Here is a 20,288-nt window from a genome sequence, read left to right as displayed (position 1 = left end):
GGCAATCCTACTTCCGTAGTGATACTGCCTCGGAAACCCAAGGAGGGGTCGCTATGAGTCGGGGGCGACTCGACGGCAAATAACAACAACAACAATTTTTAGTATATATTCCCCAAGTTGTACAACCATCACCACAATCAATTTTAGAAAATTTTCATCAGCTCAAAAAGAAACCCCACACATATTAGCAGTCACTGCCTACTTCTCTCCCTCCCAGCCTCCGTCAGCCACTAATCTACTTTCTGTTTCTATGGAATTGACTATTCTGGAAATTTCTTGTAAAGGAAGTAATAAAATCTGTGGCCTTTTGTGACTGGCTTCTTTCACACTGCATAATGTTTTCAAGGTTCATCACGTTGCATCATGTGTCACTACTTCATTCTTTCTTACACCTGAATAATATTCCATTGTGTAGATTTACCATGCTTTGTTTATCCATTCAGGTGATGGATGTTTGGGTTGTTTCCACTTAACAGCAATGATGAATAACACTTTTTTGAAGATTTGTGTGTGAATTTTTGTTTGGACATAAGTTTCTCAACTCTTGGGTATATATACCTGAGAGTAGAATTGCTGAATTAAAATATCTTTATGTTTAACTTTTTGAGGAATTGCCAGATGGTTTCCAAAGTGGCTACACCATTTCACAATTCCACTAACAAAGACCACAAGTTCCAATTTCTCTACATCCTCGCCAATACTTGTCATGTTCAGTGTTTTTAATTATAGCTATCCTAGCAGGTATGAAGTGGTATCTCATTGCGGTTTTGTTTTCCATTTCTCTAATAAGGAGCCCTGACAACAACGGTTTAGTGCTGGGCTCCTAGCCGAAAGGTTGGTGTTTCAAACCCAGCCAGTGGCTCTGCAAGAGAAAATATTTATAAATATTTTCTCCCACTCTGTGAGTTGTCTTTTCATCTGTAGAAGACTGGGCGATCTACTTCTGTAAAGATTTATAGCCTTGGAAACCCAATGGGGGTCACTATGAGTCAGAAACAATTCAAAGGCAGTGAGTTTGATTTTGGTTTTTGCTTTTTCTTTGGTTTTCCAAAGGTTGAAATTTTGACAATGTCTAACTTATTTTTCTTTTGTTGCTTGTGCTTTTGGTATCCTAAGAAACCTTTGCCTAACCCAAGGTCAAAAAGATTTACTACTGTGTTTTCTTCTAATAGTTTTATAATTATGTTGTTGTTGTTGTCATGTGCCGTCGAGTCGGACCCAACTCATAGCGACCCCTCCCTGGGTTTCCGAGGCAGTATCATTATGGAAGTAGATTGCCCATCTTCGTTCCGAGGAGTGGCTGGTGGGTTTGAACCACCAGCCTTCTGGTTATCAATCAAGTGTCTTAGCCACTATGCTACCAGAGCTCTTATGGCTCTCACATTTACATCAATGACTAATTTTTAATTAAATTTTGTATATGATGGGGGGTGGATCTCACTGCCGTCAAGTAGGATCTAACTCATAGCGACCCCTTCTTGGGTTTCTGAAGTGGTATCACTATGGAAGTAGATTGCCCAACCTTCCCTTTGAGGAGTGGCTGGTGGGTTTGAACCACCAGCCTTCTGGTTAGCAGTCAAATGCCTTAGACACTGTGCCACCAGAGCTCCCATACAATGGGAGGTAAGGTTCAAATTCACTCTTTTGCATATGGATATACAGTTGTTCCAGGATCATTTGCTGAAAAGCCTTTTTCTCCACAAACTGTCAATAACCTTGTTGACAATCAGTTGACTATAAATATTAGAGTTTCTCTCTGGACTATTGATTCTATTCCACTGATCCATATGCCTATATTTATACTACCACCACAATGTGTTGATTACAGCAGCTTTTAGTAAGTCTGGAAATCATGAAGTGCAAATCTTCCAACTTTGTTCTTCATTTAAGATTGTTTTTGCTATTCTGTATCCCTTGCATTTCCATGAATTTAAGGATCAGCTTGTCAACTTAAGAAAAAAAAAAGAGGCAGCTGAGACTTTTGCTATAGGGACTGTGTTGAATCTGTACAGCATTATGGAAAGTATTGTCATCTTAACAATACTGTTTTCTGATCCATGAACATGGGCTATCTTTCCATTTATATACGTGACTATTTCAAATTTTCAACAATGTTTTGTAGTTTTCAGTATTCAAGCTTTAAACTTCTTTCATTAAATTTATTCTTATGCATTATATTCTTTTAGATGATAGTGTAAATTGAATTGCTCTCATAATTTTATCTTCAGACTGTCCATTGCTAATACAAAAAAAATATAATTGACTTGTGTATATAGATCTTGTGTCCTGAAGCCACAATAAACTCATTCATAGTTCTAATAGTTTTTTTTAATTGACTTCTTAGAATTATTCATATGACAGATCATTCTTTTTCTTGCCTAAGTGCCCCACCTAGAACCTCTAACATAATGGTGAATAGACATAGTGAGAACAGATATGCTTATCCTGTTTCTGATCTTAGGGATAAAGCATTCAGTCTTTCACCAAGTATAATATTAGCTGTGCACTTTTCATAGATGCCCTTTATCGGATGGAGGACGTTCTCTCTTATCCCTAATTCATTTAATACTTCTATCTAGAAAAGGGGTTGGATTTTGTCAAGTGCTTCTTCTCTGTGTATTGAGATGATCTTGTGGTTTTTTGCTCTTTAATCTATCAGTACATTCTATTACATTGATTGGTTTTCAGATGTTAAACCAAGCTTTCATTCCTGGGATAAATCTCACTTGGTAGTATATAATCCTTTTTCTATTTTGCTGAATTCAGTTTGCTAGAGCAGTCAGCCCCAGGGTTAAAACCCAGCGAGATGCACCTGGTGCACAGGTAACAGCCCAGCTTATAGACTGAGACAGACTAGGAAGAAGGAAGAGGCTGTCCACTTCTGAAATGGCCAGGGAAAACCTTATGAATAGCAAAGAAACACTGTTTGGTACATTACCGCACACCTTTAGGATACGAGAGGTCTCCAACAGCAGGACAAACTTGTCTGTCGGTTTGTCCTACTGTGGTGACATGTAGACGTGAGTTTTGAGGCTGAGCCTCTGGTTTTTGATTGTGGGGCTGGCACGGGATCGGGCAGTGTTTCATTCTGCTGTGCATGGGGTCGCTGTGAGTCGGAAATGACTGGATGGCACTTAACAACAACAATAGAATCTTTAAATGAGTATAACTAAAATTAAAGATATATTACAATACATGATTCTGAATTTTTTGAAAATTCCAAGTAACAAGATATACAAGCAAAATATCCTTCCAGTTCTCATCTTGTGTGTGGGGGGAACCTTGTGTAAAAAACAGAACCAATACATTTCTAATTAAAATGCACCCAAGTTATTTCAACTTACATAAGATACAACTTCCTGGCTAAATATACACACTTCCAAGGGTACAATTTACTAGAAACTCAATATTCTAAGGTAACTACATCCACAGAAACACACATCTATTTGTGCACTATAATAGATCCAATATAACAAATTCCTAAGGAAATAATACTGTAAAAACATCATGTAATAAACCCTCTCAAAGTAAATAATCTTTTCTTGCATGAAGGTTAACTAACCCTTTCATTTATTTCTTGAGTTCAGATCCCTCTACACTATGCTTTCTTAAATCATAGCATATCTATGTATCTATTAATAGCTACATAATTTTTACATACCCAATCACCATAAAGGAGCTCTGGTAGCAAAGTGCCTAAGGCATCTGACTGCAAACCAGATTGCTGGTGGTTCAAACCCACCAGGCTCTCCTCGGAAGGAAGATTGGGCAATCTACTTCCATAGTGATACTGCCTCAGAAGTCCAAGGAGGGGTTGCTATGAGTTGGATCCAACTCGACGGCAGTTAGTTTGGTTTTGGAACAACCATAAAACCATTTCACTGCAAGTCACAAAGTATTCATAAACACCTATTACATCTAATCTCTTCTTGTACAATACATATATGAAGAACTGCCTTAGATAAAATACTGTACATTTTTATAGTCTACTCTTTGAATGAAACTACTCCTACAGAAGTTTCCTGAATAATAGTTATGTTGATTTTCTAAAAATTCAAATACAGAATTTTGAAAATACAAAAAAGATGACGAGCTTTCAAGCTATATTAATACCACTTTAACACAGGGGAGAATACTGTGCTTATGTTATCACCATAGCATGACTGGTACTAGAGTTGACAGAATATTTTCACTTTCTTTATTTCAGCTGATTTTTAGAAATAAACTCTATAAAGGAAGTAGGGCAAATGGTGGTGTCATCTTTATTATCCTATTAACAGAGACGACAAGTTCCCACAGGTTAGTGGCTTCCTCAAGGTCACACAGCTCGTTAGTGATGGCACTAAAAACTCATTGCCATCAAGTTGCTTTTGACTCATAGTGACCCCACAGAACAGAGCACAATTGCCCTCATTGGGTTTCCACGGCTGTAATCTTTACAGAAGCAGACTGCCACATCTTTCTCCTATGGAGCAGCTGGTGTGTTTCAATGGCCAACTTTTTGGTTAGCAGTTGAGCACTTAACCACTGCACTACCAGGATTCCTTGTAGTAAAGCTAAGGCTAGGAAATTAAGTCTACCAAATTATATCTTCTCCTCTGCATCACACTGCTTCCATGTACAAAAAACAAGAGATAAGAACTTAGAATACAAAGTGTATATCAGTAAGAAAGGAAAGCTTCCAAGAACTTTTTTCATTCAAAAATGAAAATCTTTTCATTGGAAATACATTTATTTTGAATGTCTATGAATCACTCTGCTGATCTAACTTTTTAAGCAACAACTTGACTAAAAATGTTTTTAATGATCTTAGATTTATAATGAGTTTAATGACCTGCAACCTAGCTACAGATGTCATAGACATGTTAAATAGCTTTTAAAATGTGGCTGTTAGAGCTTAAAAAAAGTCGTATGACACTGTTAAAATATTAAATAACCCTGAGAAACCCATTTTTCAGCAATTTTGATTCCAAATTAGTATGTCACTTCTCCTGTAAAATACTGATTAAAAACCTCATTATTCTAGCTTTGTAGATAGCCATTTACCAGTGACCAGAGAGAATTAACACTAATGACAGCACCTGTTTATTGTGTGTATAGATAAGAGGGCTGGAATGTATCATTTGTCCATGGAACTATATTGTTGCTTGATCACAGCATGAAGCACTAAATCAAATTTGACTCATAGCATATGGGCTCTACAGTATAATCCCAGCAAAGGACAAAGTTCATTTGACTTCTCTGATAAAGAGTCCTAAGTGCAAATACTTCCTTTATCTTCACTTTCTCCTTGGAGAACCCAATATTGACTTAATCTAAAAAGTCTAAAGAGTCAATGTGATTTTAGAAATGACACACCCTAAGTGGTCACACACCCATGGGTTAAAAAGGAGATAATTGTCATAAACCTACCCTCCAGTTTAGTGACCACTGGGTCATAGTCCAGTGCTATTGTTCTACTGGGCAGTTAATGTCATTGGAGGAGAGGTGAGTAAAAGGACTGAGGGAGATGTGGGGGAAAAAGGAACTTGATTTAAGAAATCATTCTCCTATATCCACATCAGTGAGATGAGGACTTTGAAATAATCTGCAAGCTGCCCAGTGAATTCCTAGGAGGTTCTGAGGAAGGCAAATGAACAACTGCCTCCCCAGTGCCTTGACCTTGGCTGTGGTAGCAACTGTTTCTCAGTTCTACCTGGTCATTTGCAAAGAACAAATGCTTCTCGCATTAGCCTGCCACCAACAAGACTACAAATGTGTTACTACAAGTTTGGTAACATGGACATGGGTGAGTATGATACCCAGCTATGACAGAGAACTAGAGTGTGATGAGAAGGGAAGTTTATCACCCTCAAGCTCACTGATCTCCTGGCATGGGCAGCTTGACCAATCTAAATTACAGATGTAGACAAGAGTCTCCTCATGGCCATGCACAACTCTGACACGTCTACAGAATTGCTCACCCATTCAGGTACCTCCTGGTCATCAAACCCCACACCCTTACCCAGAAGTTTATCTCCAATAGAAGGTGTACAAATAGATTATGGAGCTCACCTTTTGGCTTCCTCTAGGTGGCACAAATACTCATAAGCAATGTTCTGCCGCCTCCGCTCATCCATCTCTTCTGCAGAGAGTCGTTCATCATCCACAATAGCTAAAAACAGAAGATAGCAGCAAGTGACTTCAAAGGCAGTGTTCAAATATATATCAACTAGAAAAAATTTATATGGCATTCAATACTGAACATTCAGAGATGGGGCATCGAAACATCAAGCAGAGAAAGACATTTGCCTTTGGATGGTGCAATATTATATTATTTCTAGTAAGAAAAAAAAAAAAAGAAGTACTACTGAAGTGTGGGTTAAACCCATTAAATAAAAGAATAATGAGGATGGCAATCAGATTACATAAATGCCATGACATAGGCTTTAGAACCCACCAGCTTCTCTGTGGGAAGAAGTCCCCCAGAATCTTCTGGACTTGTTTAACTGTCTTCAGCTTCTGCAAAGATTTACAGCCTTGGAAATTCTCTGGGGCTGTTGTACTCTGCTCTATAGGGTGATTCTGAGTTGGAATCAACTAAATGGCAGTGGGTTTGGTTTAGTTTTTCCGTAATGAGCTTGGGGAAGTGGTCCAGTAGCTGAGCTTCGAGAGCAGTGGCTCCATGTACCATTATGGAAACTCTAGGGTTAAGTGAAGAAACTACAAAGACTTATCCTTTCTCCCATTCTTGAGGGAATTAAGGCCTCTCATGCAACCCAAAAGACTAATAAACCCTATTATAGAAATGTGAAAGTCTCCAAAATCCTGCCCTCCCCATTTTTATAAGGTCTGGTCAACAAGTTATTGAATAGGAAAAGTAATGGAGACATCAAGCAAGCACAGTTTTCAAGCCCATATTCTTCATTCCAACACACGGTTATTTATAAATGTCAACATTTCAACCTTGCTTTTCTGCAGAAAACATCAACTGGCCATTTCCTGCTGTCAATTCTCTACCCATAGTCCCAGTGCTATGCCAGTGCTGCCTGAACTGCCACATCAGTCAGTTTTTGTTATGTATTTATATGACAACACTTATTTTTCAGAAAAGGACTTCTTTTCCTTCTTTACTCCTGGGCTTCAATTCTGATGGCTATAAAGTGGCATTCATTGTCACAAAGAATATCTCAAGATCTATGCTGAAATGTAATGCTGCCAGTGATAGGAGGTCTGGTAGCACAGTGCCTAAGGCACTTGACTGCTAACCAGAAGGCTGGTAGTTCAAACCCACCAGCCACTCCTCGGACGGACAGTTGGGCAATCTACTTCCGTAGTGATACTGCCTCAGAAACCCAAGGAGGGGTCACTCTGAGTTGGGGCCAACTCAACGGCACATAGCAACAACAACATAAGGAAGATTAGTTAATACTACTATTATTCAAATTTACACGCCAACCACCAAAGCCAAAGATGAGGAAATTGAAGAATTTTCCAACATCTGCAGTCTGAAATTGACCAAACATACAATCAAGATGGTGTTCATTATCACTGGTGACTGGAATGCAAAAGTTAGAAACAAAGAAGAATCACCAGTAGTTGGAAAACATGGCCTTGGTGATAGAAATAGCACTGGAGATCGTATGATAGAATTTTGCAAGTCCAACGATTTATTCATTGCAAATACATGTTTTCAAAAAGACAAATGGTGGCTATACACGTGGACTACACCAGATGGAGTACACAGGAATCAGATTGAGTACATCTGTGGAAAGAGGTGATGGAGAAGCTCAGTATCTTCAGTCAAAACAAGACCAGGAGCTGACTGTGGAACAGACCATCAACTGCTTACATGCAAATTCAACGTGAAGCTGAAGACAATGAAAACAAGTCCACAAGATCTGAGGGACTTCCAGTAAAATGGCAGAACAGGCAGACAAGCTCTACAGACCCTCTTCAACAAAGAAAAGAGAAGCCAATTGACAGAGATACAGAAGATAATCCTGGAGCCCTGAGCTTTGAAAGGATGTATATAGAAGTGGATTTAGGCACCAACTAGCGGAAAAACTTGAACAAAAACAGTGAGTACGGAGATAGTTGGAGCAGTGGACTGTGAGCTATTCTGACAGGACCAACAGCCTGAATATTTCCAACTGGTGTTGGGACCTGAGAATTGACCTACAGAACATCCTGGTTGTCAAGGGCTGCAGGGATGACTGTGCTGGTGGCCTGTAACTAGGAAGGAAAACAGCAAGGAGGGAGACAAACTGAGCTGTGGACTTTCAGCTGTCTGGAGGACACAGACATTTTGATTATTTACATGCAGCAGCCATTTTGGATATTTAAAGTGACCATGGGCATAGCCATTTTGAAAGTTTATAAGGGGCAGCCATTTTGAATATTTAAAGTGACTAAGGGTGCAACCATTTGATTGTCCACAAGCAGTGGCCACTTTGAATATTTAAAGTGACTGAGGCTGTAGCTATGTTGAATTTTTACAAGTGGTGGCCATTTTGGATTTTAAAGTGACAGACAGCATTCTCATTTGGATTCCAGGGACCTAAGAATAGGCTCTGTTTGCCAAGGATGGCAGGGACATACAGGCAGACAATGGGAAAGGAGACAGGGGATGAGTGTATAAGTGCTGCCAACTAGCAAACAGAAGAGCACAGCACAGTACCCTGTTTACGTAGATAACACATAAAGGAAACAAAAACCATGGGCAAGTCACTCCAACATACAATCACCAATTAAACACAAAAATGTCACAATGCCTCAGAGACAAAAGAGCAACACAGTGCACACAAAGAAGCACGATAAAGCAGGAGAAACAAGGGACCAGGATACAGACCCAAAACATATCCCCAAGGAAGATGCAGCATTGGAACTCCCTGATAAAGAATTCAAAAGAATTATATTTAAGTATATTTAGAGACAGATCAAGGAAAACACTGACAAAATTGAGGAAAACACAGAAAAAACCCTAGGACAATTTCAAATAAACAACAGAAGAACAAAATGACAAAATAAATGAAAAATCAGAAATGATACAGAATCCACAGACAGAAATCCAGAAGATTAATACTAATTTTCAGAAATAGATAACTTATTGAATGGGCAGAAGAAGAGAATCGAATCAATGGGAGACAGAATTAGTGAGATTGAAGGCAAACAGTTCAATACTTCTTTAGAAAGGGAACAATCAGAAAAAAATCAAAACAAAATGAAGAAAGCCTAAGGTTCATGTGGGATACCATCAAAAGGAATAACCTATGTGTAATCAGAATTCCAGAACAGGAAGAGACAAATAAAACCACAGAAAAAATTGTCCAAGATTTATTGGAAGAGAATTTTCCTGGTATGATGAAAGATGAGAATATATCCATTTAGGAAGTCCAATAAACCCCAAACAAGATAGACCCCAAAAGAAAATCACCAAGACATATCATCATTAAACTCACCAAAAGCAAAGACAAATAAAGAATCCTAAAAGCAGCACAGGAAAAACTAAAAGTTACCTACCAAGGGCAACCAATAAGAATAAGCTCAGATTTCTCAGCAGAAACCACACAGGCAAGAAGACAATGGGATGTTATATATAAAACCCTGAAAGAGAAAAATTTCCAACCAAGAATTATATACCTGGCAAAATTGTCCCTCAAAGATGATGGTGAAAAAGCAGATATTAAGAGAATTTGTTAAAACCAGACCAATCTTATAAGACATGCTCAAGGGAGTCCTTTGGACAGAGAAGCTACAACAGCAACAACTGACCATTAACACATATGATGACCTAACCCAGAAACCAACCCAGCTATGGAAGTATCCCAAGTATATTAGCCTAGAAGATTATAAACAGGGAACCACAAACATCAATTGACAAATGAAGACAACTATAAATCAAAAAGAGGGAAAGAAATGTGTAGTTACAGAACTTCTAAATGGTAGGGAAGTCAAGACAACTACAAGATAGAATGGACTGTTCTAAACCCAGGAAGAAATTACAAATCAGAGGGTAACCTCAAAGAAAAATGATAAACCTTCACATCAAAATAAAAAAGAGGACCAGCACAGATATTTAGCAAATACTAAAACAATAGCAACAAAGGAAGTTATAACATGATTCATAAACAAAACAAGCTCAGCACAGAAAATTATATGGAACAAAGAAATCAACACTGTGAAAAAGCACATAACAAAAAGACATCAACAAATTCATACTTGTTGATAATTACATATCTAACAAGGGACTTATCTCTAAAATTTATAGAAAACTCCAACACCTCAACAAAAAGACTAATAATTCAATTAAAAAATGGGCAGAAGACATGAATGAACACTTCACCAAAAAGGATATTCAGGTGGCCAGCAAATACATGAAGAAATCTCATGATAATTAGCCATCAGAGAGATGCAAATCAAAACAACAATGAGATACCATCTCACTCCACCACTAATGGCAAAGTTCAACAAGACAAAAAGTAACAAATGCTGGTGAGGATGTGGAGAGATTGGAACTCTCATACACTGTTGGTGGGACTGTCGAATGATACATGCACTGAGGAAAACAGTATGGTGATTCCTTAAAAAGCTGGGATTAGAAATACCATTTGACCCAGCAATCCCATTACTAGATATATATCCTAAAGAAGTGAAAGCCAGGGCAAGACCAGATATATGCACACCCATGTTCATCGCAGCACGATTTATAACAGCAAAAAGATGAAAACAACCTACGTACACAGCAACAGAAGAATGGATAACCATACTGTGGTACATACACACAATGGAATACTATGCAATCCTAAAGAATAATGTAGAATCTGCAAAACACTGAATAACATGGATGAACTTGGAGGACAGTATGCTGAGTGAAAGAAGTCATCACAGATGGACAAATATAGTATTAGTTCATTATTGTAAAAAGAAAAGGTTTATATATGGAAGGGAACTTTGTTGGTTACCAGTGGTGGGAGTGGAGCAGAGGGAACACTGAAAAAAAAAAAAAAACACTGACCCATGTCACTTTGGTTCTGTGTATTTCAATGTACATAAATTATTTCAAAAAAATGCATTAAAAAAAAAAGTCCACAAGAGCCAAAATATGACTTTGATTGTATCCCTTCTGAATTTAGAGACCATCTAAGGAATAGATTTGATACACTAAACACTAATGACCAAAAACCATAGGAATTGTGGGATGACATCAAGAACATCATCCATGAAAAAAGCAAAAGGTCATTACAAAGACAGGAAAGGAAGAAAAGACACAATGGATGTCAGAAGAGACTCTGAATAGACAGTAAGTAGGTAAAGCAAATGGAAGGAGCTTTGGTGGTGTAGTGCCCAAGGCACTTTTCTGCTAACCAGAAGGCTGGCAGTTCACATCCACCAGCTTCCCCTCAGAAGGAAGGCTGGGCAATCTACTTCTGTAGTGATACCACTTTGGAAACCCAAGGGGGGGTTGCTGCTATGAGTCGGGTCCAACTCCACGGCACATAACAAGAACAACAACAAAGCAAATGGAAGAAATGACAAGATAAAACAGTTGAACAAAAGATTTCAAACAGCAGCTTGAGCAGACAAAGCCAATTACTATAATGAAATGTGCAAATACCTGGAGTTAGAAAACCAAAAGGGAAGAACACTTGGCGTTTCTCAAGCTGAAAGAACTGAAGCAAAAATTTAAGGCTCGAGTTGCAATATTGAAAGATTCTACGGGCAAAATATTGAATGATGCAGGAAACAGCAAAAGAAGATGGAAGGAATATACAGAGTTACCGTACCAAAAAGAACTTGTCAATCTTCATCCATTTCAGGAGTTGGCATATATGATCAAGAAACAATGGTATTGAAGGAAGAAGTCAAAGGTGCACTGAAGGAACTGACAAAGAACAAGGCTCCAGGAATTGATGGAATACCCACTGAGCTGTTTCAACAAATGGATGCTGTGCTGGAAGCACTCACTTGTCTATGTCAAGAAATCTGGAAGACTGCTACCTGGCCAACCGACTGGAAGAGATCTGTATTTGTAACCAACCATTCCAAAGAAACATGATCTCATAGAATGTGGAGATTATTGAACAATATCATTAATATCACACATAAATAAAATCTTACTAAAGATAATTCAAAAATGATTTCAGCAGTACTTTGACAGAGAACTTCTGGAAATGCAAGCTGGATTTAGAAGAGGATGTGGAACAAGGGATATCACTGCTGATGTCAGATGGATCTTGGCTGAAAACAAATACCAGAAAGATGTTTACTTGTGTTTTATTGACTATGGAAAAGCATTCTATTGTGTGGATCGTAACAAATTATGGATAACATTGAGAAGAATGGGAATCCCAGAATACTTGTTTGTGCTCATCAGGAACCTGTACATAGAGCAGGAGGCTGTTGTTCGAACAGAACAAGGGGTACTGGATGGTTTAAATCAGGAAGGGAGGGTGCCAGGGTTGTATCTTTCACCATATTTATTCAATCTGTATGCTGAACAAATAACCCGAGAAGCTGGATTATATGAAGAAGACTGTGGCATCAGGATTGGAGGAAGACTCATTAACCACCTGCAATATGTAGATGACACAATTTTGCCTGCTGAAAGTGAGGATGACTTGAAGCACTTACTGTTGAAGATTAAAAACTTCAGTCTGCAGTATGGATTACACCTCAACAAAAAGAAAATGAAAATCACCACAACTGGATCAATAAGCAGCATCACAATAAACAGAGAAAAGATGCAAGTTGTTAAAGATGTCATATTACTTGGTCCCACAATAAACACCAATGGAAGCAGCAGTCAAGACATCAGACAACATACTGCATTGTGAAAATCTGCTACAAAACACCTCTTTCAAGTGCTAAAGAGCAATGATGTCCCCTTGAAGACTAAGGTGTGCCAAAACTAAGCTATAGTATTTTTAAATACCTCATGTGCATGTGAGGGATGGACAATGAACAAGGAAGACCAAAGAAGAGTTGATGCTTTTGAGTTGTGGTATTGGCAAAGAATACTGAAAATACCATGGACTGCCAAAAGAATGAACAAATGTGTCCTGGAAGAAGTACAGGTGGAATGCTCCTTGGAAGCGAGAATGGCCAGACTTCATCTCACCTACTTTGGTCATGTTGTCAGAAGAGACCATTCCTTAGAGAAGGATATCATTCTCAATAAAGTGGAGGGTCAATGAAAAAGGGGAAGATCCTCTACAAAAGGGATTGAAACAGTGGCTGGAACAACAGGCTCAGGTGTGGCAAGGATCATGAGGCTGGCACAGGACCAGGCAGCATTTTGTTCTATTGTACATAGGGTCGCTATGAGTTGGAGCCGACTTGACAGCACCTAACAACAATAACAACAACATAAAGTGAATTTGGGTTCTGGTTTATTGGATTGTTCTTCTAATGAAGACAATGTGTGTGACTAGCAGGGATGTAATCACAGGGGGCCAGAATGTCAGTGTTTGCTTCTTGGTTCCTCAGTCATCAGCTCCAGTCAACCATTTTCATAAATGGGACCACTAGTCATAAGCAAGAGCTCTGGTGGCATAGTGCCTAAGGCACTTGACTGCTAATCAGAAGGCTGACGGTTCAAACCCACCAGCCACTCCTCAGAAGGAAGGTTGGGCAATCTACTTCCATAGTGATACTGCCTTGGAAACCCAAAGAGGGGTCACTATGAGTTGGATCCAACTCCACGGCAGTGGTTGCTTTGTTTTGTTTTGTTTTTTGGTCACAAGCAGAAAAGATAAGGATGTGAAGGTCATACATTCATTTCTAAGAAAGTCATTCCAATCCCATGCAGGCCCTTATGATGTGCGGTCAGAAACATAACCTTAGCAGGCTAAATAGAATTAAGGCCAAATTTTGAACTCCTACTGGAGCAAGTGCCATGCTCAACACTGGAGATCACTCCAAGAATTCATAGAGAAGAGATTAAACTTATATCAATGTAATACAAAACAGAGTATCACAAGCCTGTAAACACATTGGTTGTTGTTGTTAAGTGACATCGAGTCGTTTCCGACTCATAGCGACCCCACGCGCAGCAGAACGAAACACTGCCCGATCCCGCACCAGCTCCATGATCCCTGCTATACTTGAGCCCATCATCGCAGCCACCGTGTCAATCCATCTCATTGAAGGCCCCCCCCTCTGTCGTCGACCCTCCACCCTACCAAGCATGACATCCTTCTCCAGGGAATGGTCCCTTCTGACAACATGACCAAAATAGGTGAGACGAAGTCTGGCCATTCTTGCTTCCAAAGAGCATTCTAGCTGCACTTCCTCCAGGACAGATCTGTTAGTTCTTTTAGCAGGCCATGGTACTTTCAGCATTCTCTGCCAGCACCACAACTCAAAAGCATCAACTCTTCTTCGGTCTTCCTTATTCATTGTCCAGCTATAAACACATACTAGATGCTTATTTATTCAGAACTTACTCTGTTTTCAAGACCCTAGGCAGAGTGTTTTCTCTGTATTGTCTCATTAGCCTTGTGACTCTCTATAAGGTAGGTAATCTACTTCACTTTCCAGATGAGCAAACAGGCAGAGCCCATATGTCCAAGTCCAGAAGTATCTGGGTGGGATGAAGAAAACAAGGAAGTATGGAACAGCTTTAGGAAACGCATGTTTATGGATGAAGAAGATAAAGAACCAGCAAAGAAAGGAGAGGTCAGAAATAGAAGAGCATCAAGACAGGCTGGTGTGTGACAAAGCAGTGCCCAAAGGAACAGGTGTTTCTATTTGTATCACTATCTTTTTCTCCATCTCCTTTCCTCATTTCCAATTTTCCATTGTGGCTTCATTTCTTACAACAGGGAAACATCATCCAAGACCTATGATATCAGTAAAAGTCAACAAATGTTAGTGAAAAGCATTGTCTTCTTTAATAAACTACATCTCATCTAAACTTTAAAAGAGAGCTCTCAGGTTTAAGAAAAGTATAAAAGCCCTCCAACAACTCACCCCTGCAACTCCACTAAGAAGAGTTCTGGCCTTCAACACCTCTCCCCTGGACTCTTGCAACAGGGTCCTCAAATGGTCTCCCAGCTAGCACCTCTCCTCCATCCATTCTCCACCATAACACCAGAGCATTTTTCTAATACATAGTCCTTGCAATATTATTTCCCCTCTCAAAATCTGTGATGGTTCCCCATTTGCTATAGAATAACGTTCCAGAACACATTCTCGCTTCTCCTACATGAAGCCTACATTTCCGCTATCCCTTTCAGGCAGTGTGCCATGTCCCAGGACCCCTCCACTCCCTGGCATGTCTGAGTGCTTCTTCTCATGACCTTCTCTCTGTCTGTACAGCTATTCTCTCATCCTCCCTGTGTGATGCCTTTGGAATCTTCTCAATCACAATTCCATGGATCCTAAAGTAAAAATCATTCCTCTCTTCTCAGCACTGTGGTTCACATTCTCAGCACATCCCTCATTCACAGAAGCCCTAGTGCAGATCAGTCACATCTCTCTCCAAGCTGGGGGATTCCGGGGGGGGGGGCTCTGTTTTGTCTTTGAATCTCCCTGAATCTTTCCAAATTTCTTGCACAGAGATGGCACTGAAATATTTGCTAAAAAATTATCTTCTACTGAATCCTCACTAAGCAAGATAACCATCACCCCATAATGAATATACTTTGCAAATTATGATTTTCTTCTTGTAGTTTTTTTTTTTTTTTAAGATACTAGACACCCATACATCATTCATTACCTTATCCCCTGTATCTCCAGTACCTTTAAACCTAGTAGAAGGTACATCCCATAACTAACAATTTCTCATTTTAATTACAGTTTAAAGGCTCTGTTTCCCATTTCCAACAGGATATTTTTGTTCTGTAGTATCTTGTCACATTAAAGATAAAAAAACAAAATAAATCTATTAGTGAGTATCCATGTACTCATTCCACCGTCCCCCACATGTAAGACAGTGAGCACTGGAGTAACATTCAAAGCAGCCCCTTTCACTGCCATTTTCCTTCTTAGCTGCTGCTTCCTTCTGGCTTCAACCAACCCACCTAAGAGGAGGCAAAAGTCCCAACAGCACCCAGACTCAAGGCCTCTGCCTCCAGAAGCCACACTATTTTACTAGCCCATGACAGTTGCTAAGGGCTCTCAAACCCTGACAGCACCCTGGTCAAAGACTTTACTTAATGTTTGAAATTAACACACACACACCCCCACAAAGCTTTAAACTGCAATTGCAACATACTGTCACAGCTGATGGAATCCTACCTTTAAGGCTCAAGGCAAGGAATTAGACAAAGTCTTCCCTGATTGTCCCAGCTCAAAATGCACTCTCTCTTGGGACTTCTTGTGGAATCTATGCTGTTCTTGTTGTGACGCTGAGTTGATCCCAACTCTATTTGGCAGTTCTATTCTAACACACAGGGTCACATAGGCACCTCAGAAGACAGGCTTGGTGATCTGCTTCTGAAAAATTCAGCCATTTGAAAACCCTATGGAGTAGTTTTACTCTCCCTGATACACACGGGACCACCATGAGCTAAAGTCAACTCAACAGCAATTGTTTGCTTTTAATGCACCAGCCATGAGTCTAAAAACAAAAGACAGGACAAAACAAACAAAATATTTGCCCTCATGAAGTCTCCTTCTACACATCCTTTCTTCCCTGCCACAGACCTGGCCCACTGCCCTACAATCCCACACACTTCAATCTCTGTCATTCAGTGGTTAAGAACACCTTTGTCACCTATTATCAAAGTAGACCTGGTTATGAACTTGAGAAAGTCTTAATCACAGCAGAAGCAGATTCTTCTGTGCCATGGAGATTGTCTGTAAATATTTGCATTATTACTCAACATTTACTAAGAAGCAACTTCTGATAAGAGCTACTGGCATGGGTAATAACCCTGACATTTAAAGATCCATCAAGGGCTGATAAAATTTATTTAAAGACATGAGACTTTAGTACCTATAAAGCACTTTTATATATGTTATTGTGCAATTCTCACAATTACCCTGAGTCAGAGGAATAATTTCTTTCTTAACAAGTATGGAAACAGGTCAAGCAAGGAAAAGGGACTGCCATGGTTATTCACTGGCTCAGTGAATAACCAAGGTCTTTCAGCATCACACCCTTGCTTTTGCCCTGTGTCATGCTGCTGCTAAAATCTAAGTGAGGCTGTGAAAGGGTCTGTCACTGCCAACCCCAAGGAGTAGGTCATTTAAGTGGCTTCAGAATTCCTTTTAAGACAAATTATCACAATTTCCTCTAAAACTCATTTTTCTTTGCCGCTTTGAGCTCTAAGAAATATGAGGACATTGTGAGGAACACAGCTTTCTGAAGAACTTCCAAACCCAATGCCATCGAGTTGTTCCAACTGATAACAACCTTGTAGAACAGAGCAGACTTGCCCACATAGGGTTCCCAAGGTTGTAATCATTATGGAAGTAAATTGCCACGCTTCAAATGTGGACTGGCTGGTGGGTTTGAATCACCGATTTTTTGGTTAGCAGCTGAGCCCTTAACCACTGTTCCTCCAGGGCTCCTTCTTGAAGTATTAGCAACTCACAAAATGCCATTTGCAATACAATTAGCTAAAAGACAGTATTTTATCTAACATTGGTTAAAATATTTTAAAACATCCTAATGTAAGTCATACGCTAGATCTTATTCAAAAGTTTAAGGAGCAGGAAGAGAGTGAGTTAGTAGTGAAGGTTTTGAAATAGAACTTAAAAGAGAAATAGAAGTTGCAGGTGGAAGGAATTTTTTTTTTTTTCCTTTTTGTTCTGATTTGGGTGAACATTTACAGAGCAAATTAATTTCCCATGCAACAGTTCATATGCATTTTGTTTCATGACATTGATTGCAATCCCCACAATGTAACAGCTCTTCTCTCACTTTTGCCCTGTGTCTTTTCCTATGCATTTCCACCTTCTGAGCTTTCTCCCTGCACAAATGCTACTCTTCTGATCTCTTATGGTTGATTGTTCTAAAGAGTGTGTGTCTCCCTGGTTCATCTTGTAGGCCTATTATTTGGCAAAAAGCTGAGCCACAGGAGTGAGTTTGATTCCAGTCCCAAAGGGAGACTAACAGCTATAGGCTCAAGGGTTCCACCAGTCTCTATCAGACCAGTAAGCCCCATCTTTTTTATGATGTTTTGTTTTGTTCTACTTTTTTCTCCCACTCTATCTAGGATCTCCAATTTTGATCCCTTTCCAAGCAATGGCAGTGGTAGCTGGATATCATCTAGTTCTGGTCTCAGGATTGTGTAGGCTGAGGTTCCCATGGTCCATTAGTCCCCTGGACTAATTGATTCCACTCATCTTTGATTTTCTTCACTCTTCTTTGCTCTGAATAAGGAGAGACCAACAGTTGTGTCTTAAATGGCCACTCACAAGTTTTTAAAACCCTAGTCACTACTCCCAGAGAAGGATGTGGAACAGTGTTTTTGTGGACCATGTTATGTTAATTGAGCTTAATGTACCTCATGCCTATGGTCCTTAGCCCACAGGCCCAGCAACTCACTCTCTCAAGGTGTTTGGTTATGGCTAAGAAGTTATCATAACTTTGCCCCCTAGTAACTCTTTTGCATATATGGCCATTTTTATAGCACATACAAATATTATGTAGAGATATCAACTGCCAAACCTGTATGTCACAGGTATACTACCTTTTGTCTACCCATACCTAATCATCTTGCCTGTCTATCTACTTATAGCTTAATGCCTGTTATTACTGATAATGCAGTTATTATGTATGTAATAGTGTTTACCTTTGTTGTCTGTACCTCTTGTTCATCTCTCCATGTCTTTCTTTTCCTTAGTGATGTTGTGCTGTTCACCAGCTTTTGGTATATTGTCTTTCCCTTTACCCAAATCAATACATGCCTCTTACCTAGGTAGTAATTTTCCCTCCCCTCTCTTCTCATCCCTAGTAACCAATCATCAAGGAACATTTCTTCTTTCAATGTGTAAACCTTTCCTTGACTTTTTGGAATAGTGGACTCATACAATATTTGTCCTCTGTGATTAACATATTTCCCTCAGCATAATGTCCTCCAAGCTCATCCATGTTATGAGGTATTTTGTGGATTCTTCATTATTCTTTAATGTTGTGTAGTATTCCATTGTGCAGATGTACCACAGTTTATCCAATCATCCATTTATGAGCACTTAGGTTGTTTCCATGTCTTTGTTACTGTGAACAGTGCTTGGATGGACATGTGTATGCATACATCTATTTGTGTCCCAGCTTTCACCTCTTTAGGATATATTCCTCGTAGTGGGATTGCTGTAACAAATGATATTTCTATTTCCAAATTTTTAAGGAATCACCATACTATTTTCCACAGTGGTTGCACCATTGTACAGTCCCATCAGCAATGTATTAAGAGTTCCAATCTATCCACACCCTTGCCAGCATTTGTTGTTTTCTGTCTTGTTGAACTTTGGTATTATTGCTGGGGTGAGAAAATATCTCATTGTTGTTTTGATTTGTATCTCTAATGGCTAACGATCACAAGCATTTCTTCATGTGCTTTTTGGGCACCTATCTTCTTTGCTGAAGTGTCTGCTCATGACTTCTATCCATTTTTTAATTTTTTAATTGGATTGTCTTTTTTATATTGAGGCAATGAAGCTTTCTATAAATCCTTTGTTAGATAAGTCATTACAAAATATTTTTTTCCCAATCTTAGGTTCTCCTTTTACTGTTTTGGAGAAGTCTTTTAATGTGCATAAGAATTTGATTTTTAGAAAGCCCTAGTCATCTGTGGCAAGAGGCAATGGAGAAGTTCAGTATCTTCAGTCAAAACAAGACCAGAAGCTGATTATGAAACAGACCATCAACTGCTTACATGCAAGTTCAAGTTGAAGTTGAAGATAATTAAAACAAGAGCCAAAATATGACCTTCAATATATCCCTCCTGAATTTAGAGACCATCTAAAGAACATACTTGATGAATTGAACACCAATCACCAAAAAACCGAGGAATTGTGCGATGACATCAAGAACACCATCCATGAAGAAAGCAAAAGGTCATTACAAATACAAGAAAGGAAGAAAAGACCAAAATAGACAACAGAAGAAACTCTGAAACTTGCCCTTGAGCAGAGAGTAGCTACAACAAATGGAAGATATGACAAGATAAAAGAGCTGAACAGAGTTCCAGCAAGATGGCAGACTAGGCAGAAAGACCGCAAAGACCCTCTTCAACAAAGAAAAGGGAAACCAATTAACACAGAAGATAATCTTGGACCCCTGAGCCTTGAAGGAAAGGATACAGAAGTGGACTAAACCCCAACTAGCAGAAGAATTTGCGTGAAAATACCAAAAA

General features: G+C 39.2%; 1 protein-coding gene across 1 annotated transcript in view; it reads right to left on the bottom strand.

The window, feature by feature from the left end:
* IQGAP2 (IQ motif containing GTPase activating protein 2) overlaps positions 1-6,146 on the bottom strand; it is a 439,708-nt gene extending 433,562 nt beyond the window's left edge. The window contains exon 1 of the mRNA XM_042781321.1: positions 6,055-6,146. Within this exon, the coding sequence (XP_042637255.1) occupies positions 6,055-6,119 (65 nt within the window). The 5' untranslated portion in view covers positions 6,120-6,146. The remainder of the gene's footprint in view (positions 1-6,054) is intronic.
* Positions 6,147-20,288: the final 14,142 nt, after the last annotated feature.

This window comes from Orycteropus afer, unplaced genomic scaffold, assembly GCF_000298275.1.
Source record: "Orycteropus afer afer isolate SDZICR_OR568_19922 unplaced genomic scaffold, OryAfe1.0 scaffold00104, whole genome shotgun sequence".
Taxonomy (NCBI): Eukaryota; Metazoa; Chordata; class Mammalia; order Tubulidentata; family Orycteropodidae; genus Orycteropus; species Orycteropus afer.
The sequence above is the reverse complement of the archived record's forward strand: the minus strand, read 5'-3'. Positions and strand labels throughout refer to the sequence as shown.